General features: G+C 46.0%; 1 protein-coding gene across 1 annotated transcript in view; it reads right to left on the bottom strand.

Annotated features, from left to right (window-relative positions):
• The window catches only part of MACROH2A2 (macroH2A.2 histone), a 59,537-nt gene that overhangs the window by 15,034 nt on the left and 21,667 nt on the right, over positions 1-22,836 (bottom strand). Inside the window, exons 2-6 of the mRNA XM_001170543.5 lie at positions 21,286-21,516; positions 7,072-7,178; positions 5,287-5,484; positions 3,394-3,504; positions 1,492-1,591 (exon numbers count right to left, since the gene is read on the bottom strand). Coding sequence (XP_001170543.2) covers positions 1,492-1,591; positions 3,394-3,504; positions 5,287-5,484; positions 7,072-7,178; positions 21,286-21,457 — 688 coding nt within the window. The 5' untranslated portion in view covers positions 21,458-21,516. The remainder of the gene's footprint in view (positions 1-1,491; positions 1,592-3,393; positions 3,505-5,286; positions 5,485-7,071; positions 7,179-21,285; positions 21,517-22,836) is intronic.

Here is a 22,836-nt window from a genome sequence, read left to right as displayed (position 1 = left end):
CAGAAAAGCTGGGACAGTCCAGGCAGGCCGACCTGGAACCTGCCCTCTTAACCACCTGACTGCCTTTAGCCCATTTCTCCTCCCAAGACCCTGAAGCGGTTGGCCTTAGAATCCACTGCTGGGATCTGAGCGTGAATTTTTGCTCCCAGACCGGTGCTCTTTCTACTCTGCCACCATGCCAATTAAAAAAAAGAAGCATATTATTTTTCTGACATAAGAATTTCATTAGTATAGAAATGTGTGAAGTATGAACACTGCAATGTGTCAGTGAGAGGCAGGACACCTATTAAAAGAGCTCCAGATGAAGGCTACTAGAGGGCGTCCTTCCATGGAGAGTGGAAGGAGACCTGTTTCTCTGTAATGCTGACTCTTCCCAGGGCTGTCCTATCTCCTTTTCAGCACAGCAAGTGGCCTCTGATGCCAGGAGGAAGCCCTGAGTGAGCCCAGCTGCCTGGGGCCCCTGGTGCTACCACCCAGGGCTGAACTACTAGCATCTACCTCAAATTGCCTCCCTCACAGGCAAGCCCTGTACCCTAGAGACAAAGCCCCTTCTTTGCTCACTTTACCCTTTCCGTGGACAGTTTAAGGCAGTTCTGCTTGGTAAAAATGGATGGGATGGGGACTGTTAGCATGCTGTTATTTCCAGCGCCCATAACAGCTTACCCTCCCAAGCTCCTCCACCCTGGCTATTAACAGCTCCCTCTGCTACTCGTGGGACAGGTGGCAAACCACAGGCAAAAATAACTCAATGCTCATAGCTTAATGGACAACCTAATTTTTTTCTAGATGTCCATTTCCCTTTTATCAATAGCACTCTCAGTATTTAAGCTTACGATATATGTAAACATGTACAACAATATTTATAGTAGCACTATTCACTATAGCTCAAACTGGAAACTACCCCAAATGTCATCAGTGGTAGAATAGATCAATAAACTGTCATATATTTATAGAGTGTAATACTACAGAGCAAGGAAAATGAATGAATACAAGCATACTCAACGACATGGATAGATTTCACAATACTAAGTTGAGCAAAAGGAGTCGGACCCAGAAGAGGACAAGATTTCATTTTTACAAAATTCAAGACAGATGAAACCCATCTCTGCTTTGATAAGAAAGGACAGTGGTTACCCTTGGAGGAAATACTGACTGGGAGTGGGGCTGAGGGAGACTTCTGGGGTGCTGGTAAGGGTCTGCTTCAGGATCTTGGTGCTGGTTGCAAAGTGGGGTTCACTTTGAGAAAAATTCATCAAGCTCTATGCTCATGATTTGCTTTTTCACAATACCCCAATAAAAATTTCAAAAATATATGCAGAATTAAAACAAAGTTAGCTTCTCTCTAGTGAAACTGTTCAACTACACATAAAGACAGAGCTTGACATGGGACCCCAGTGGAGGGATAGCCAGTTGACAATGATCAGCTTCACAAGAACTTGCCTGAACAGTGGCCTATTCTATGGCACTTCTACTGAAGTCTCAGGACCTTACCTATATCTTCTTTGAGGTCAATTTCGGCTGTGGTTGGGTGGACAATGCCCTCCACTCTCATGGAGCCAATATGGCTGATGTCACTCTGGGTTAAGGACAGCTGCATTAGGAAGAAAAGGTGGTGAATGTGGAAAAGATAAAATTCTGTTGAAAAATCTCATATTTTACTTGCATTCATTAATTCTCTTTAATTATTCATACCCAATGTCAACATAGGGGCTGTATAGAGAGTGACAACCTCCAGTTTCCCAGGTGTTTGGCTTGCAACAAGCTCTTTGAGCTCAGTGGATTTGCTTTCCACTCTGGGGCTGGCAGCATGCAACAAATCCATTTCTTCTTCCCTGGAACAGGGCCTCCCCTCTCTCTTTTTTTTTTTTTTTTGAGACGGAGTCTCACTCTGTCTCCCAGGCTGGAGTGCAGTGGCGCAATCTCGGCTCACTGCAAGCTCCGCCTCCCAGGTTCACGCCATTCTCCTGCCTCAGCCTCCTGAGTAGCTGGGACTACAGGCGCCTGCCACCATGCCCGGCTAATTTTTTGTATTTTTAGTAGAGACGGAGTTTCATCGTGTTAGCCAGGATGATCTTGATCTCCCGACCTCTTGATCCACCCGCCTCTGCCTCCCAAAGTGCTGGGATTACAGGCGTGAGCCACCGCGCCTGGCCCCCTCTCCTTTCTTTCTTTCCCTTACAGCTCATGCCTTTGGTTCCCAACCCTGGTGGCCTTAGTTTTCAGTGATATATCTTCTGACCAGCTCCTGCAAGGAAGCCCAGGGCTTGCTCTCTCTTCTCCCCTCAGCATCCTGCATTCTCCCTAGAAGAACCCAAAATTTGTGGGGCAGGGCTCTGAAGCCAATAACCTTGCTGGAGAGAAGTAATGGGCTCTGGGATTCTGACCTGGGGGTGTCTGGCTCCCTTGCCCTTTGGAGACCACAGTCTTGGGGCTACCATTGGGAATTGCTATCCTATGTGTTCATAGTAGAGTGGAATGGAGGGCATTCTCTATTGTTGGCCCATGTGAGCAAGACCTTTATGTTCCCTTAGCTAAGTGAGAGAAAGCTAATCGTCATGTAACAGTGAACAGGCCAGAGACGGGACATAAATTCCACCTCTTTGTTTCCCTGCTTTCATCAGTGATGAATTAGCAACCAGCCACACCGATGCTCTTCTTAGAACATACTCTTCCCAATTCTTTGAATGGAGGCTTACTGTGTTGTCAAGATGGAAACATTCAGCTACCAGAGATATGATTAACTGACTCTTTCCTTGGGTGTCTTATTTCAGCCCCAGTTGACTTGGTAGATAAATTGTCTGCTCAGTAAACTTTACACTTGTAGGAATGAATTATTTGCATGTCTGGTTGGGCTGCTGTTGTGTTGCTGAAGACTGTTCAAATGCATAGCCCTGTTTGTTTACTTTCTAAAGCCTAGGAAGGCAGGCAGACTGAATTATTGGCAAATAATTCATTTCTAATACCAAGGATATTTGGGAAACATATATTTCTATTTTCTTTCTTGGATAAATTACATTGAACCATGTAAGATGGGCCTCTCAGAAGCTGTCTGAGAAAGTTAGCTATGGATTTTTTTTTGGCAGATGTAGAAATAACTGGGGTGTGGGGAATTCCCAGCAAAACCAGTAATGCCATCCTATCTACTGACCAGAAAGAGCTTCCATGCTCACCCTTGTCTGACCAACGTTAGCGTTAACAATTCTCAGCAAAAAAGAACAATTCTCACTCTCACAGTGCTGACACTGCCACAGCTCTTTAGTTTAAAAATGAATAATTCAAGACTGCAGTGAAAATCATTATCAGGGGAGGAAAGGAGGCATCATTGCTTGTAAACAGTAGGTTATAAAAATACAGTAGTGTTTTAATATAGCACAAGGCAATTCTCTTTGTTACCTTCTGTCCCAGAACAAGGCTCTTAGAAGACAGAATGGTGAATCCATCCCCTGGCCCGTCTTCAGAGGTGGAATTTGAAGTTCCTTCTTTATCGCTGTCCTTTGGTTTGGACTGTCGGTAAAAATCAAAAGGCAAGATGAGAACCAATCCAGAAAAAGCCTGAGGTGCCTTTATTAAGCTCTTCTCACGGCTGCCACCAAGTTGAATATGAAAGGAAGTGGTTAGGTGATGTGTTCTGCTGTTTCTTGAAGGAGGGAAGCAAAAGTCAGCAATATAAGGAAAGAAAAGGGTACCGCAAAATAGCAAAATAGAAAGTGTGTTAAAGGGCTCACACATACCTGCAGTCCTCACCTATCCCTGTTCACCAGCACATTGTCCTTGCTCATTTCAATGCCTGCAGCTCACGACGACAAGCATCGGAGCTGGGTGGGGCCGTTGATAGCCCATTGCTTAGCCTTCTTTCTCCCCAGGATTTCTCGGGGCACAGAGGCAGTGTGGAATGAAACATCCACAACTTCTACAGTAGGGTTGTCCGATAGAACTTTCTGTGATTGTGGAAATATTCGTCTTGATCCTCGATAATGTTGCTGAGTGCTTGAAATGTGGCTGGTACAATCAAGGAGCTGAATTTTAAATTTGATTTAGTTTTAATTCAAATCCAAATAGCCTTGGCTTGTGTGCCTTAGCTCACACTTATAATTCCAATGCTTTGGGAGGCTGAGGCAGGAGGGTCGCTTGAGCCCAGGAGTTTGAGGCTACAGTGAGCTATGATCTCGCCACTGCATTACTGTACTCCAGCCTGGGTGACAGAGTGAGACCCCTGTCTCTTAAAAAAAAAAAAAAAAAAAGCCACATGTGACCAGTGGTTACTGTACTGGGCAACATAGGAAAACATTATTCTATCAGTGGCATCTCTGAGCTAAGCTACCTAGTATATCAAGCTAACCCAAACACCTAGTATATCAAGTATATTCCAAACACCTGAAATTCCACTGGCGGAACTCAGGGAATGCCTGCAGGAGACTAGAGGCTGTTTGGAAAGCAACACAGAGCTCTGCAGAGAAATAAAATGCAGGTTCCCGGCTATCATCGCTCACTTCAGATTTTGCTGGGGGTAGTAAAAGGGATCTGAAAACCATCCCTGCTTAGGGTTTGGAAACCTAGAGAAGACCCATTTCAGCTCTAACCTCAAAGGCCCTTTATTCTTTTACTTGTACATTCTTGTCATTTTCTTCCGGCACCAAGCTGCAAGAGTCCTCGGTCCTTCAGAGGTGTCTGCTACGAAGTCATTGTTTCATCTTTAAACTTCCCTCCCGTTCTGTGAGTGTCTTAGTGTCTGTCTGGGCTGCTCTAACAAAATGCCATAGACTGGCTGGCTCACAAACAACAGAAACCACTTTTTTTTTTTGTTTACGAGACAGGGTCTTGCGCTGTCACCCAGGCTCGAGTGCAGTGGTGCCATCATGGCTCACTGCAGCCTCTAACTCCTGGGCTCAAGCCATCCTCCTGCCTTGGCCTCCCAAAGTGTTGGGATTACAGGCATGAGCCACTGTGCCTGGCCCAGAAACTTGTTTCTCATAGTTCCGGAGGCAGGAAGTCCTTGGAGCAGGCAGGTTCTGTGTCTGGCAAGGGCTCACTTCCTGGTAGATGACGCTTTCTAGCTGTGTCCTCACATGGCAGAAGGGTCCCTCTGCCTCCCTCAGGCCTCTTTTATAAGGGGACTGTTCCCATTCGTGAGGACTCTGCCCTCATGATCTAGTTATCTCTCAAAGCCCTCACCTCGTAATCCTATGCCTCTGGGGTTAGGTTTCAACATATGAATTGTGGGAGAACACAGACATTCAGACCATTGCAGTGGGAGTGCCTGGCTCAGGACACGCAGCCTCGGCCTACCTTTTTGGACGTCCGTGGTTTGGCAGCCTTGGATTTCTTCCCCCCCTTCTTGCCTGACGTGGCCTTCCTGCCTCTTTTCTCTGGGGGTGGGGAGAGGATCGTTTCCGACTTGCCTTTGGTCCCTCGCTTTTTGGCCAGCAGTTCGGGGTGAATTCTGGGCAGGACACCTCCACTGGCGATGGTCACTCCTTTTAGCAGCTGAAGAGAGAAATGCATGCGCTCATGTAGCAAGCAGCCTGTGAGTTCCCAATTTCATACAGTTCTTTTTTTTTTTTTTTTGAGACAGAATCTTACTCTGTCACCCAGGCTGGAGTGCAGTGGCGCCATCTTGGCTCACTGCAGCCTCCGCCTCCAGGTTCAAGCAATTCTCTTACCTCAGCCTCCTAAGCAGCTGGGATTACAGGCACCTGCCACCACCCCGGCTAATTTTTGTATTTTTAGTAGAGACAGGGTTTCACCACGTTGGCCAGGCTGGTCTCGAACGGCTGACCTCAGGTGATCCACCTGCCTTGGCCTCCCAAAGTGCTGGGATTACAGGCGTGGGCCACTGCGCCTGGCCTGGACTTAATACAGTTCTAACTGTTAAATGTGGCCTCCGCTTTCCTAAAGAAACTGCGTAATACACCATTTAATTGGCTTTTCCCACTTTCAGTTGTAGAGCATTTCTCTGTAGGTTAACAAGGCATCCTGTGATGTTGTACAGAAAGCAAAACGAAGTAAAGCAAAATAGAAGGGACACAGAAGTTGAAACCAGGGATGTTGCCCAGGGCTCTGGAATTCCAGACACAACACAGGATAAAGAGCTTCCCATGTGGGGAGCGCAGCTTGAGAAAATGAGGTTCAAAGGTCATTGCAAAGACTAGACCCAGTTATTGACGAACCAGTGGTCTCCACAAGCTTGCACATACATTCCATCAGTAAAGTATGTCTGGCCATGCTCCTCCCAATCAATATAAGTTAATTTATCTGCAAAGAACAGACACGTACTACTCCACTAATATATTCTGCAGATTCGAAACCAACACTACCCCAAGCATGGTCTGTGACCACAGCTCACCCATGAACTGGTAGTTACCCATCAGTGACAACAGAAGTATAGTAAGCATCTAGAAACTTTCACAGCAAACTGACAGTTATTGTATATCTGTTGAATCTGATAACAAAAAATTATGGCTTGTAGTTTGCTTTTTAATTTTTCTAGTGATTTTTATTACATTTTTGGAAATTATCAGTCCATGATGGATTGGCCATAAAAACGGCTTCTTCACTACAGTTTGAGAAGAATGGGATTAGAAAATAAACATAAATGAAAAGAAACAGAAATAAAAATTCTTATACTATTTACCTACCACCTTACATATACTGTAGGTGAAAAGGGGGTATTCGCTTGACTTTGGAGTCAGTTTCAGAATATAAAGGGTCAGTTCTAAAATATAAAGAGTCTTCTGCCTTCATCAGAAAAAACTGTCAACTAAGTCTGGGTGAAGAAAGTGAAGAGAATAACATTTGTGCCACACCTTCCTCAGCAACACACAGAACTTGTCTTCAAAGAGAAAAGAAAGGTCTGATAAGACCTAGAATATATAATGAGATCTATGCCAGAGGCAATTTTATTTTGAATCTGAATGATAGAGCTAGCAGAATTTGTTCTTTTATATGGCCTGAGTTTTTTTTGTATAAATGTAATTGGGAACTGTAGCAGGAGTGACTCATGGCCAGCCAGGCCCACACGTTAGCATGTTTGGCAAACCCATTCTACGGCTTCCCTCAATGCTTCAGACATACCTGGTTGAGCTCCTCGTCATTGGCAACTGCCAGCAAGATGTGTCTCGGGGCTATCCGGGCCTTCTTGTTGTCCCTCGCGGCATTGCCGGCCAATTCTAGAATTTCCGCTGAAATTACAAGGAGGCATTAACAGGCAATCACAGAATGGGGTCTGAGCTAAAGCTTTTCTTTAGAAATGGCCTTCAAGTTTGATCACATTCATTCATTTGTGATTTCTATGTCTCGGCCTGGAAAGAAATCCAGGAAGCGTAAGAGAACTCAAGTTAGTCCCAGCTACTCAGGAGGCCGAGGCAGGAGGATCGCTTGAGCCCAGCCAGGAGTTCAAGGCTGCAGTGAGCTATGATTGTGCCACTGCACCCCAGCCTGGGCAACAGAGTGAGACCCTGTCTCTAAAAAAAAATTTAAAAAAATTAAAAAATTTTAAAAAAGAAAAAATAAGTCAGGTCACAGAGAAGTAAGCTATTTTAGCAAGATGTCATCCGATCCTGTGGCAAAGCCTCCTGGTTGTCCCTCAGCATCGGTTCTCCCTCTTCCTCTTCTTCCTTGGTACAGGACTTCTGATTTTTTTTTGCCAAGCCCATAACTGCAGGAAAACTATATTTCCCTTGATAAGTGTGGTTCTGTGACCAATATTTGGCCAACGAAGGCAAGCCGTTGTGTTGTCTGGTCCTTCCGGGAAGTGTCCACCAATGAAGGGGCTGTGCCCTTCTTTCCTTTCCAATGGTAGGCTGAGGACACGATGGCTGGAATTTGGGCAGCCATCTTTGACCAAGAAGAAGAAGTTGTGCATGCTAGAGCAAGAGCACAGAAGGAAACTGAGTCTCTACAAATCTAGACGGTCTTTTCTAGACTTCTTTTGTATGAGAGTGAAATAAACTCTCTTGTTGAAGCCACTGTCTATAGAAGTGAATCCTGACCAATACAGAATCCTGCTATAGAACCTAAATTCCTCTCAGTCTGTGGGGCGCAGGGCCATCTCTGAAGAGAATAGTGATGTAGGTAAAGTCTGTTCTGGGTGCCCACTTGGACTTCTCTTAGACTGTCTTTTTCTTTTTTGTTGAGACGGAGTCTTGCTCGTTCTGTTGCCCAGGCTGGAGTGCAGTGGCATGATCTTGGCTCACTGCAACCTCCGCCTCCTGGGTTCAAGCAATTCTCCTGCCTCAGCCTCCTGAGTAGCTGGGATTACAGGCGCACACCACCACACCTGGCTAATTTTTGTATTTTTAGTAGAGATGAGGTTTCACCATGTTGGCCAGGCTGGACTCGAACTCCTGACCTCAGGTGATCCACCCGCCTGGGCCTCCCAAAGTGCTGGGATTACAGGCCTGAGCCACTGCGCCTGGTTGACTCTCCTTTTCCTCTTTGCTCAATGCCCTAGGTCCTCCCTGTCCTAAAAGAAAAGTGGATGGAAGGACTGACTTACACTCTGTGATGAGGAAATGGTTAACCCAAAAAGTGAATTCCTAAAGGGAATGCCAGGAGACCTGCGTGGGAAAGCACATAGAGCCTGGGGGTCTTCCACATACTTCCCAAAACTTTAGCATGGCTGACTTTAACAAACACGCCACTTGGCCAATGTGAAAAAATTGATAAGAAGAAATTTTCCTAAAGCTATTTCACATGCTATTAAAACCTTGGGGTAAAAAAAGAAATCTGTAGAATTGGTTTCTACTATCTATATGCTTTCCCCCTTCGTCTTCTGTTTTATTTTGTTAATTTTGTTTCTTCCTCAATTTTAGAAGGATGTTCTGCTAAATCAAATTTGCCTTCAAAAGTACGAATGAGCCTTTAAAGAAAAATTCCTTCCCTTAGAAAGCTAGAAGGAATGTGCCAATGTGTTGTTGTCTCACTGATAATGAGGGGGGAAAGTGTGCGTGTGTGCGTGTGCATGAATGTATTGTGTGTGTGTGAGTGTGCAGGCGGGCATATGTGCGTGTGTGTGTGCGTGAATGTACTGTGTGTGTGTGAGTGTGCAGGCAGGCATATGTGTGCGTGTGCATGTGGGTATGTGCTGGGAGGATATGCTGATACAATGGCACAAATACTAAGCCCTAAAATTAACAGATGACTTTGTATGAGTCTTTGCAATCAACCTAATTTCAAATAAAAGAGCACATGAAATTGCCATCATTCATAAAATCTACGGCAATCACAAAAACTTGACATAAATATGCCGTATTAACTAAGCACATGTGATTAACAAAAAAATTAGAATAAAATAAACATTACAGTTAAATATTCATAGGCATTTCCATAAAGAAAAGTGCTAAATCACTGTAAATTCATTCTCACATCTTTTCCAGATTATTAAGCAATGAATATTGTGTTTGCCAACAATTCATTTATGCAGTGACCGTGTTTTCTGAATCAAAGATTGGGGCACTAAAATTTGAGGAGTGTGAGCATGTGTGTTGGGACAGTGGGATAGGGTATTTGAAATTAATGCTGTCTGTGAACCCACGGATTATACTGGAAAAATGAAATTAATGCGGTATTAGATATGCAGGCTTGTGCTTTCAGGCTGTTGCCCAATCCTTGCTTTCTCTTCAAAAGGATGCCCATTAAAAGGAAATGGAGTGGCCAGGCATGGTGGCTGATGCCTGTAATCCCTGCAATTTGGGAGGCAGAGACAGGTGGATCCCTTGAGGTCAGGAGTTCGAGACCAGACTGGCCAACATGGTGAAACCCCATCTCTACTAAAAATAAAAAAATTAGCCAGGCTTGGTGGCGTGCGCCTATAATCCCAGCTACTTGGGAGGCTGAGGCAGGAGAATCACTTGAACCTGGGAGTGGAGGCTGCAGTGAGCCGAGACTGGGCCACCGCACTCCAGCTTGGGTGACATAGTGAGATTCTGTTTAAAAAAAAAAAGAAGAAAGAAAGAAAAGAAAATGGAATTATAAAGCTGTCAAATAGACTTTATTTTTGGAGACAGGATCTCACCTCTGTCACCCAGGCTGGAGTGCAGTGATGGCTCACTGCAGCCTTAACCTTCTGGACTCAAGTGATCCTCCCCCATCAGCCTCCTCAGTAGCTGGGACCACAGGCTTGTGTGACCACGCCAGGCTAATTTTTAATTTTTTTGTAGAGACAGGGTTTTACTTTGTTGTCCAGGCTGGTCTCAAACTCCTGGGCTTAAGTGGTCCTCCTACCTCAGCTTCCCAAAGTGTTGGGATTTCCAGGCGTGAGCCGCTGTTCCCGGCAGGCTTGCTTTATGTCTCTGGGTTAAAATGTGCAGCTCTCCATTGTGCACAGTGAAGGGAAGTGTGCTGCCCCTGCCCATCTCAAGGGACTCTCATTTCTGGGGTACACATGGGAGGAAGAAGCACTCCACTCATCCCTTTTTCTAGATGGGTCTGGGGGTTAATGAGCCTCCCAATTTTAAGCTTCTGAGCAACTGAATTGAATTTAGCATCCTGGATCATTACTTTCCTGCCTCCTGTTACCTGCATTTAGAGGGAGAAATTAAGCGCCCTCCCCAAGTTCATCAAATTAACTGTCAGCAATAAGAGGCAGGGCCATGGGAAGCACTACATATTTGGAGTCTTCAGGAAGCCCATGAGGGTCAGGTTATTTTCAGCTTGACAGACAGATGCACAGACATTCACAGACAAAAAAATCTGCCGGAATCAAACGTAGCATAGGACGAGACTGAAGGCAGAGACTCAGCATGCAGCACAATTCAGGGAATGCAGATGATGCTTGGGGATCATGCAACTGGGCTCTTAAACAAACTCTTTTGAAATAATCTATAAGAAAGAAAATCTTGATTATGTGTTCTAGTGCAAAAGCAGTGGTAGGACTTTTTTTTTTTCCTTAGAGAGAAAAAGATAATACATCACAGAAAATCTACATCAAATAGTTCTTATCTCTTTTGGATGTTTAGTCTGGACATCCTTGAGACATGGACTTCACCATTTAAATATTTGTAATAACATTAATCATTAGCCAGGCACAGGGCTCATGCCTATAACCCCAGCACTTTGGGAGGCTGGGGTGGGAGGATCGTTTGAGCTCAGGAGTTCAAGGCTGCAGTGAGCTGTGATAGTGCCACTGCACTCCAGCCTGGGTGACAGAGGAGACCCTGCCTCTAAAAAAAAAAAAAAAAATCAAAGCAAATGAAACAAGAAAAACATTAATCATCATTAATAGTTTCAAATGTTATTATGGCAAATATAGTCCCATGAACTATAAAAGTTTGCTACATTCTTGAGTGACTTTATTGATCTTGGGGATTTTATTAATCCTGCCAAATCCTTATATTGGCAATCAATAGGAAAACTGGATTTATACAGCACTAAATTTACTCTACTGCAAATGTTGTGGGAAGATCATAATTCTGTTAAGTGGTGGGGACTTCTATGGCAAATCCCTCACTTCTCACAAGTCACACTTCTAGCAATAGTAACCATCTGGAATACAGCTGAGTATCTAGCAGTAAAAAGAATTTCTTTAGCCAAAAGGGATGCTGTAAAGCTCATACACATTATTTTGGAAGAGTCTATGTCCTTTCATTTTGTATACAATTTAAACCAACAGTGGATATTCCAGCCCACAGAAGATGGGAAATAGCACATTAATTATAGGGTTGGGACAGGTGAGGTGGAGTGAGCAAGACTCTGTCTCCTTCCCAGGCCCTTTCTTCCTTGTCCACTTGCCCACTGCTTGGCGGTGTCCCTGGGGTTCTGTCTGTGCGTTCTGCTCTGCTAGGGCCATGCAATCTTCTGGGGAAAACCCCACTGGACTCATGGCTCCAGCTTCTACCCACCCGTCTGTACTACTGAATCTGCACCTCCAGCCCTCCCATGATATCACCCAGATAGCCTCACCTGGGGGCTTCACAGGTAAAGCAAAATCAGTCCCCAAATCAAAATCATTTCCCTAAACCTGCGTTTCTCGTCGCCCTTAGAACTGGTAGCTCCATCCACACATGGCTCCTACCAGAGACCTGGGAGTGATTCCCTATCCTTCCCTCTCCCACTCCCCATCTCCTTCCAGTCACCACATGGGGTCCATCCAGCCTCATCAATCTCACATACTTTTGGCCTTCTTGTTGCCATCGCCTGAGTTAAAACTCTCTTCTCTTCCAGCCCAGATAATTGTATTGGGTGTCTAGATGGTTTCCCCATCCCTAGTTTTGTTGTTCTCCAGATCCATGCCAGCAAGGCCACTGGTGACCCAATAGGTACCTTTGTGCAAATTAGAAAAAGATGCTCCTAACCGGGTGTGGTCCCAGCACTTTGGGAGGCAGAGGCAGGCAGAGCACTTGAGCTCAGGAATTCAAGACCAGCCTGGGCAACACGGCGAAACCCCGTCTTTACAAAAAATACAAAAATTAGGCAGGCTTGGTGGTATGTGCCTGTAGTTCCAGCTACTTAGGGGGCTAAGGCAGGAGGATTGCTTGAGCTCAGGAGGTCTAGGCTGTAGTGAGCCGTGATCACACCACTGCACTCCAGCCTGGGCAACAAAAACTTACCCTGCCTCTAAAAAAAAGAAAGAAAAGACAATCCTGCCTCAAGACACTTTTTATATTTAGAGACGGAGTCTTGCTCTGTTACCAAGGCTGGAGTGCAGTGGTGCTCTCAAGGCTCACTGCAGTTTTAACCTGGGCTCAAGTGATTCTCCCGCCTGAGCCTCTCGAGTAGCTGGGATTACAAAGGTGAGCCACCATGCCCAGCAAGATGCTTTACTTTCTGGATTTTGTTAGAACAAAACTCTTTACTACCATCTGCTGGAAATTCTCATAATAAATACACAAATCTTTGTAGTCTAGGATTTGAATGATATTCCCTTAAATGTGTGTTCTTGTGCCGTGTACAACCTGCACGGCCACATGTGCTGGTGGTCAAAGTAATCTTTTAAAAACACAAATGCAATAAATGAGAATCATTAGATAAGAAAATTTTTGGTGTTAAGTGGTGAGACCCAATTATCTGGAAATGACATGTAAATGACAAGTGTCTATGATACACAATGATTTCATGGGATGTCCTGAAATTCAGCCCTATTTTAAGACCTACTTGTTCTGGTCAGTTGAAAATGTATTATATGACAGAACATTTTCTCATCATCAAAATGATTATAAACAATTCCTTCTCAATACTATCAATATCTACTGTTAGCACATACAAAACGCTACTGCAGAATTTGGGGCTTGTTTTTTCAGTCCATTTTTCCTCACTTACATTGGAGATGTGAACTGGGCCAACATTATCACAATTCCGCAGATCAAGAAACTGAAGTAGGAACGTGATAACCGTTCTGGGAGGTCAATGGGGCATTCTAGATGAGCAGCTGAGCATGCACTCTTTGCGGAACTGTGCACCCTCCTTCACCAGGTTGGGGCTAGAGACACTGTGGCTCTGGCATCATGATCACATGTGAACCTGGGGCTAGCCAGTCAGTCAGTCCATAGAATCAGGTGAGGCAGGCTGCTGTCTCTCACCCAGTGTGGCTGAGAATTTGTGCCCTCCTTTTTTGACTGTGTTGTCCCCAGCCTTCTCTTCCTGGCCATGCCTGTGGCCCCAGGTTGCCTTCCAGAGGCAGTGTGTGGGAGAGAGGGCCTTCAGAAACCACAGACATAAACCTGACAGGAGCAGTAGACTGGCCAGGGGAAGCCTACTGATGGTGGCTCGTTGGCCCCCAGGACATCAGCAGGAGAATCCAGTTCATGTGGGGGTGAAGAGCACTGCTTGCCACAGAGATTTGGGTGGGAGAGAAGAGTGGAATACTGTCACTTAAGAGTTGTGTAATGAGGGTCACTTAGAGAGGCTGTGCCTGTGTGTGGGAAGAAGGTATCTGGGGGCTGCTTGTCTCTAGGGGCATACTGCAGTGTCTGCATCAGTCCCCAGCAGCCCTTGTTCTGGGAGCTGGAGGAGGTGCCTCCCCACCTGGGACCAAGGCCTCCAGCCAGCTCTGGAGACCCCGGGGGCTCAGCTTTCCCACCAGGCTCCTTGTCTCTGTGTTTCCAGCTCTCCCCCTCCTGCAGGGGGGCTATACCCTGTTGGTGCTGGGAATCCCTTTGGTGGTCTGGTGAGGCCCAACAACTCTTCGCAGAACAAGGTGTTTGATTAAAAAAAAAAAGAAAACATACATAACATACATCTACCATTTAACCATTTTAAAGGATACAATTCAATGGCATTAAGTATATTCACAATGTTGCACAACCATAACTATCCATTTCCAGAACTTTTTCATCATCCCAAATGGAAACTCTGTACCCATTAAACAATAACTCATCTTTTCTCCCTCCCTCTCCCCAGCCCCTGGTAACCTCTATTCTACTTTCTGTCTGTATGAATTCACCTCTTCTAGGTATCACCTACTCTGGGTATCTCATATAAATGGAACCATACGATATTGCCCTATTGTGTCTGCCATCCTTCACATGCATAATGTTTTCAAGATTCATCCAGGTTGTAGCATGTACCAGAATTTTATTCCTTTTTGAAATATTACGGCTGAATAACAGCCCATTGTATGAAGATACCACATTCTGCTTATCCATTCGTCTGTTGATCGACACTTGGTTGCTTCCACCTTTCGGCTGCTGTGAAAAATGCTGCTAAGAACATGGTTGCACAAATATCTGTTTGCGTCCTTTCTCTCTTTCTTTCTTTCTTTTCTTTTTTCTTTATTTTTTGACGCAGTTTCACTCTTGTTGCCCAGGCTGGAGTGCAATGGCACAATCTCGGCTCACCGCAACCTCCGCCTCCCGGGTTCAAGCGATTCTTCTGCCTCAGCCTCCCCGGCAGCTGGATTACAGGCATGCACCACCACACCCGGCTAATTTTGTATTTTTAGTAGAGACGGGGTTTCTCCATGTTGGTCAGGCTGGTCTCGAACTCCCGATCTCAGGTGATCCGCCCACCTCGGCCTCCCAAAGTGCAGGGATTACAGGCATGAGCCACTGCGCCCGGCCGAGTCCCTGCTTTCAGTTCTCTTAGGTATATGGCTAGGAGTGGAATTGCTTGGTTGTATTGGTAATTCTATGTTTAACTTTTTTAGGAACCATCAAACTGTTATCCACAGTGGCTGCACTCTTTTTTAAAAATACATTTTTATTTTTAATCTTTGTGAGTACATGGTAGGTGTATATATGTATGGGGTACATAGATATTTTGATACAGGCATTAAATGTGTAATAATTACATCATGGAAAATGGGGTTTCCTTCTCAAGCATTTATCCTTGGTGTTACAAACCATCCAATTATACTCTTTTAGGTATTTAAAAATGTACAATTACATTATTTTTACTATAGGCTGCACCATTTTACATTTCATTCATTCATAAGATCTGGTGGCAGCTCTAATAACTACTTTGAGTGTGAAGAGTCCCCACCCCCTTTGTCTCCCAGTCCATACCTCCCACTTCTCAACTCACTGTGGTTTGGTTCTGACCTCCCATGCCGTCCTTGCCAAGGTCACCATGACCCTGAGGTGGCTAGATCTGTTGTCCTTGTCTGATTTTTATCAGCGTGACCCTTAGGGGCTCCTGGCCTTCCCTCCCTTCCCTTGGCCTCTGATGCGTCACACGCTCACATCTTTCCTCCTTACCCTCTGGCTTTCCTCAGCCTCCTTTGCCATCCTTTCCCCCTCTCCCTGGCCCACTGGGCACACTGGTATCACTCATGCTGGGTCCTGTGCTCTCTCTGGGTGACCTCCCTCACTTCCACTGCCTTAACACACCGATGTGAACCTCCTGCTCACAGCTCCCTCCTGAGCTCCTGACACACCTAGGGGGTCTTCACTCAATAAGAGCAATAGCCACATGGATGGAGTTGCTCATGTGTGCCGAGCGGTGCTAAGCACTTTTCATGCATTATTTTATGTAATCCTCACAGTAACATCATGAGTGGTAAAGCAATGATCCTGAGGGTTCATAGCTGATACGTGGCAGAACCAGAATCTAGGTTCAGGCCTGGCTGGATCCAGCATTTCTATCCACTCTGCTCTTCTGGACATCTTTTTTTTTTTTTTTTTTTTTTTGAGAGACAGGGCCTTGCTTGGTCACCCAGGCTGAGGAGTGCAGTGGTAGAATCATAGCTCACTGCTGCCTCAAATTCCTGGGGCTCAAGGAATCCTCCCACATCAGCCTCCCTAGCAACTGGGACTATTCAGAACATGCCACCACACCCAGTTAGGTTTTTTTTTTTTTTTTTTTTTGAGATGGAGTTTCACTGTTGTTCCCCAGGCTGGAGTGCAATGGTGTGATCTTGGCTCACTGCAACCTCCACCTCCTGGGTTAAAGTGATTCTTCTGCCTCAGCTTCCCAAGTAGCTGGGATGATTACAGGCATGCACCACCATGCCCGGCTTATTTTTGTATTTTTAGTAGAGATGGGGTTTCATCATGTTGGTCAGGCTAGTCTTGAACTCCTGACCTCAGGTGATCCACTCGCCTTGATCTCCCAAAGTGCTGGAATTACAGGTTTGAGCCACCGTGCCCAGCACACACCTGGTTAATTTTTTAATTTCTTGTAGAGACGAGGTCTCACCATCTTGCCCAAGCTGGTCTGGAACTCCTGGACTCAAGTGGTCCTCCTACTTTGGCCTCCCAAAGTGTTCGGATTACAGGCATGAGCCACTCTGCCCAGCCCTCTTGGACATCTTATAGACACCAAAGCTCAACAGGTCCCAAACTGAGCCCCTCCTGCTGCAGCCTGGTTCTCATCCATTGCTCCCTACTTCAGGTACAGGCACCATTCTCCATCCACTAGCTGCTTTGCTCTCTCTTCTCCTTCCTCTCGGCAAGACTCTTTTTTTTTTTTTTTGAGATGGAGTTTTGCTCTTGATGCCCAGGCTGGAGTGCAATGACGCGATCTCGGCTCACCACAACCTCCGCCTCCTGGGTTCAAGTGATTCTCCTGCCTCAGCCTCACGAGTAGCTGGGATAACAGGCATGCACCATCACGTCCGGCTAATTTTGTATTTTTATTAGAGATGGGGTTTCTCCATGTTGGTCAGGCTGGTCTCGAACTCCTGACCTCAGGTGATCTGCCTGCCTCTGCATCCCAAAGTGTTGGGATTACAGGCGTGAGCCACCACGTCCAGCTGGTCAGACTTCTTTTACCCATTCCCTACTCCTTTTGTCTCCAAGTCCACACCTCAATCTACTTCTCACCCCATGGCAGTGTGGCCTGAGAGAAAGTAGCTAGTCCACACCTACAAGATTCATGTCATCCTTGATGCCCCTCCCTGTGGATCCAATCCATTATGGAGTGGAGCTGACTCCGCCCTCCAGAAAGCTCCCAGATTTTCCATTTCTTCTCACCATCCCCACTGTGCACCCTTGGTCCTGGCCACTGTCAGTTCCTCACAAAGTGACACTAAAACAACTCCACTGGTCTCCTGGAATCTGATCTTGCTCCTTGACAACTGATCTCTACCTAAAGCCAGAGTGATGCCTCGCAGATGCTGCCACCTCTCTGATGCCTCCTCTGCCGTGTGTGTGTGTGTGTGTGTGTGTGTGTGTGTGTGTGTGTGCGCGCGCGCAAACCCTCAACGTGGCCTTCAAGGGCCGTCACAGTCTAGCGCCTGCTGCCCTGCCCCCATTTCATCTCTCACTCCTCCCATTTCCAAGCTCTGCTCTCGGCACATTAGAAAGGGCCACACACTCTTTTAAACTTGGAGTCTTCTCCCTTACTCCCCACCTCCCTTACTATCTTCCCCTAGTTCACCCGCCCCCCCCCATTTGAATCTGGCTGACTCCCTTCCCCACCTGGCTACCCATCAGAATCATCTGGGGGAGCTTTTAAGAATCCTGATGCACAGAAAATACCCCAGAGTCTCGGGGGTGGGACCCAGGCATCAGGATTTGAAATCAATCGATATGAGAAAATGCAGGGTTGACAACCTTGTTTAGATCTTAACAACACTTCTGTTAGATTAGGCAGCCCTTCCCCCAACCCGCACTTCCCAAAGTTCCTCTCATTCCCTGCCCGACAGCACCTGATCTTATTGTGAGGCGTTTCCTTCTTGTCCTCCTCACTAGGCTCTAAGTCCAGCAATGGGAAGGACCAAGTTAGCTGGTTTTCTGCTGTATCTTCAAGACCTGATTCAAATGAGGCACTCAGTCTAGATTTGTTTCATGAATGTGGAAGTCATTTCAAGGGTGACAGGAGGCTTCCACACTTTGACCCCCCTTCCCTAAACAGAATCAATGGATACCTATTTAAAAAACAAACAAACCAAAAAACAGACTAAAATCCCCCATGTCATTTACTCAACAGTAGCTTGCAATTCCACTAATATGATTCATTCCCTCGGATTAAAACACCTTGTCTCATTAAAATGCAAATTCAGCCTGAAAATACACCACCTTAATGGAATTAGTCATTTATACTTTGTCCTGAATGATGTTGTCAGCTCTTAATAGAGGGGGGAGGAGAAGAATTACCATTTATTGAGTGCATCCTATACGCCAGGTGTTTTACACATATTAGCTCATTGAATGAGGTTAAAAGAGCTAGTTCTGGAAACACCTGGAGCTCAGAGAGGTTAAGGTAACAGAGCTGGTCAATGAGTCATCCCGATTGGAACCGACATCTGAGCCTGCACTCAGTGCCTGCCTGCCTTTGGGGGAGAGAAAGGGCACAAAGAAGGGAGGGAAAGGACACAGAGGACAGGCCTGGGCCTCAGGACACCAATGTCACCTTCTCCTCCTCCACGTGGCCCAGGATGGTCCGGACACTGGGACTGGCCGGGGGCAGGAGGACTTTGGCAATGGCACCCTTGCAGGTGCTCATCCTCTCCATGTTCAACCCACTGTATAAATGGCCCAATTCTATTGCGGGAACTCTGCCTAAGGACTTACTGTGTGTGCTGACATGGAGATGCTCAACAAATGCTCTTTGAATGGATGAACGAACAGGAAGAGGTAAGCTTCGTTTATCTCACACATCTGAACCAAAGACTAACAGAGATGCCAGGGATTCCAAAGGCCAAATTTTGTATATGCACGGATTAGACTTTTGCCAAATGGAGGCACAGGAAGTACTTAGTTATTTTCATCACACAAATATTGGGGTAGTGTAGGGCAGCAAAACTGCGTGGCTTGAGGTCGAGGGCGTGGGGGAGTCCTAGTTCCCCATCTGGAAGCTGTGGGATCTTGGAGTTAACTCAGTGTCTTCCAGTCCCAGTGGGTGACACACACCTAACAGGTTGTTTTAAAGCCTCATAAACTCTTCTCAAAGTCTATTCTCTCCCTGTCTCAGCTGGGAGGTTTTCCCATCAGATTCCTTGGCCTCACTCCAGATCCAGTGAATCAGACCCTTTGAGAGTGTATCTAGGAACTTGCATTTTATTTTTTATTTTTATTTTTGTATTATTATTATTTTTTAGTAGAGATGGGGTTTCACCGTGTTAGCTAGGATGGTCTCGATCTCCTGACCTTGTGATCTGCCCACCTTGGCCTCCCAAGTGCTGGGATTACAGGCATGAGCCACCGCGCCCGGCCTTTATTTTTTGAGATGGAGTCTCGCTCTGTCACCTAGGCTGGAGTGCAGTGGTGTGATCTCAGCTCACTGCAACCTGCAACTCCTGGGTTCAAGTGATTCTCCTGCCTCAGCCTCCCAAGTAGCTGGGATTACCGGCCTGTAATCCCGGTAGCTGCCATCACGCCTGGCTAATTTTTGTATTTTTAGTAGAGATGGGGTGTCACCATATTGGCCAGGCTGGTCTCGAACTCCTGACCTCAGGTGATCCACCCGCCTCAGCTTCCCAAAGTGCTGGGATTACAGGTGTGAGCCACGGTGCCTGGCGGGAACTTGCATTTGAAACAAGCATTCCCCACATCTTTTGGCTTGAGGTTAAAAGGCTGGCTACAATCTTGCTATTCAACATGTGGTCCCTGGACCAGCAGCATCATTATCACCTGGGAGTTTGAGGAATGGAGTCTCAGGTGCCACCCTGCCCTTGTCAACAAGATCCCTGCGTGACCCCACTTGGAAAAGAACTGCTTTTCAGAGCCCTCCAGCTCTCCCCAACCTCCTAAAGGAGGGAAGGACTTTTAGCTCAGGAGCAAGGCTTTCATTTCATAAGAGGAAGGCTCATGATGCAGAGGTCTGCCTGGTGGAAGCTCTCGGGGGAGGACATTTCCTCCTTGGATCCGTGGATCAAGGAAAACCTTTCACCAATAAATGTTGGTTGGTGGGCGATGGGGACTAAGACGGCAGGGCAGGACTGAGCATCTAAAGAGGAAAAACCAGCAGAAAAGAGGAATCTGGGGACAGAAGAGAGGACCAGCCCTGCCACAGCCCAGAGGATTTCATGCAGTGAGGCTTGCCTCCCCAGTGTTAGACCATCTGGGGAGGTTTGCTTTTTAACCTGGCAGAATTTCCAAGGAACTTAACCTTGGTGTCTAGGGAATTTGTTAACCTTGGGCAAAGTCAGAGACATTGTTGCTCGTGGCTATTACCCAAAAAGGGACTAAATCATACTTATTGTACATATATATTTATATATTTTATTTGTAAATATTTCTGAAAAGCACCCCTGATATTGTAAAGTTTGGTTTCTATTTAACTATGACATAAGAGAACAACAACAAAAAAGCTAAAGAGAAAGTTACTAAGATAAAGAACACACACAGCAAAATCTCATCTTTCAGTAAAAAAATTAACTTTAACAACAAATATGGGAAACTATTTTCTGTGCACCCCTATTAGATGAGAATCACCTCAGTGAAGGAGAGCAAAATTAGAACATTACATCGGCTTCATGGCAGCACCCGAAAGATGCTTTTAATGATGAGATAAATGTTATTTATGGACCCTGAGTCCCAGTTTAAATATACCAGGAAAACTAATGTTTAATGAGCAATTTGATGTAAAAAGACTCCCTTTTACAAAATGAATATCAAATCCCCCATTCTCCCTGCAGTTTATTTTCTTCAGGAGCTTAGATATTTACATATTGCATTCGCTTAAAGCAAGACATATCTTTTGCAGGACTGGTCTAGGAGGGCCACTTACTTGATTGTGGGTTCTCTGCCTTCCATGCTGATCACCTGTCCTTCCTATACCCTCTTCTCTCCCCTAAAGTCTGCAGAAGTTGATTTTAGCCAAGCAGGCCAGTTGCAACCCTGTCACCACCCACAGTAGCCTCGAGCCAGCCAAAAGGCAATTTGGAGCATCCCTCCCCAGCCTGCGAGGGGGATCCAGGGGAGGGTGGGGACCTGGGAGCAGGCAGTCTCCTTTGCGTGTCCTCATTACCTGCCAGGTACTCAATGACTGCTGCCATGTAGACAGGGGCGCCCACGCTGATCCGGTACTTGAACGTCCCTTTCTTCAGATAACGCATCAGCCTCCCCACTGGAAAGATGACACCTGCCCTGGCTGAACGGGACAGCTTGGACATTTTCTTCTTCCCACTCCGGCCCGACATCTTGCTTCAGTTTCCCTCTCAGCTTGCTGACACAGTGGCCTCCCGGCACTAACAAAATGCTAAAAAGGAAAGAAGACAGAGTTGAGGAAGGGTAGTTGGCAAACATCTTGGGCACAGTGGCATGGCCCTTGGGCACCACTGTGACACCTCTGACTGCCCTGGGGAGGCAGCTGAAACCTGGCTGCTACTGCAGGTGCAGGAGGCACGGAGTCAGGCATGGGGTCTCTGAAGGGCATGGGCAAGCCCACCCACAAACATCCCTCCCCCACCAAAGCAGCCTGACCTCAAGAGGAAAGGCCACAGAAAACTGTCACTGAATAGGGAGGTCTCGGTCCTGTGGTCAGCTGAACAATGATCCCCAAAGATGTCCATTTCCTCATCCCCAGAACCTGTGACTGTTATCTTATATGACAGAGACTTTGCAGATGAGATTAAGCTAAGGGTCTTGAGATGGGGAGGTTTATCTTGGATTATCTGGATGGGGCTAACATAATTGCCTTAGAAGACGGAGGCAGGGGGTCAGAGTGGGCAGTAAGAGATGTGAGAACAGAAGGAAAAGGATTTTCCCCTCAAAGCCATCAGAAGGAATTAGTCCTGCTGATACCTTGACTTTAGCCCAGTAAGGCTAATTTTGGACTTCTGACCCCTGAACTATAAGAGAATAAATTTGTATTGTTTTAAACACTAAGTTTGGGGTAATTTGTTCCAGCAACAATAAGAAAACGAATACAATTCCTCTTGGCTTATATGACTTTGCCCATTATAATGGTTAGTGTATTAGTCTGTTCTCACACTGCTAATAAAGATGTATCCAAGACTGGGTAATTTATAAAGAAACAGAGGTTTAATGCACTCACAGTTCCACGTGGCTGGGGAGGCCTCACAATCATAGTGGAAGGTGAAAGGCACGTCTTATATGGCAGTAGACAAGAGAGAATGAGAACCAAGCGAAAGGGGTTTCCTCTTATAAACCCATCAGATCTCGTGAGACTTATTCACTACCACGAGAATGGTATGCGGGAAACCACCCCCATGATTCAATTATCTCCCACCAGGTCCCTCCCACAACATGTGGGAATTATGGGAGCTACAATTCAAGATGAGATTTGGGTGGGGACACAGTCAAACCATCCGTTAGGTTTGACAGACATAACTGAGAGCTGATGTGTATTTTTTAGACACTTTTCTAAATCCTGCAATAATGTAGCACTCTTAGAAATGGAAACAGGCCAGAAGAGGCAGTTTTACTGAATATGTGTGGTATGCAAACATAGCAAATGAAAAGCCATAATGCAGCCTGAGCGTCTGTTCCTTGGAATGAGGAATCCAGGTTGATTTTGGGAGAAACTTCACAGTCAGCACAAAGAGGTGAATTCAGC

Source organism: Pan troglodytes, chromosome 8 (genome assembly GCF_028858775.2).
Source record: "Pan troglodytes isolate AG18354 chromosome 8, NHGRI_mPanTro3-v2.0_pri, whole genome shotgun sequence".
NCBI classification, from domain to species: domain Eukaryota; kingdom Metazoa; phylum Chordata; class Mammalia; order Primates; family Hominidae; genus Pan; species Pan troglodytes.
This window is presented reverse-complemented; position numbering and strand designations above follow the sequence as displayed.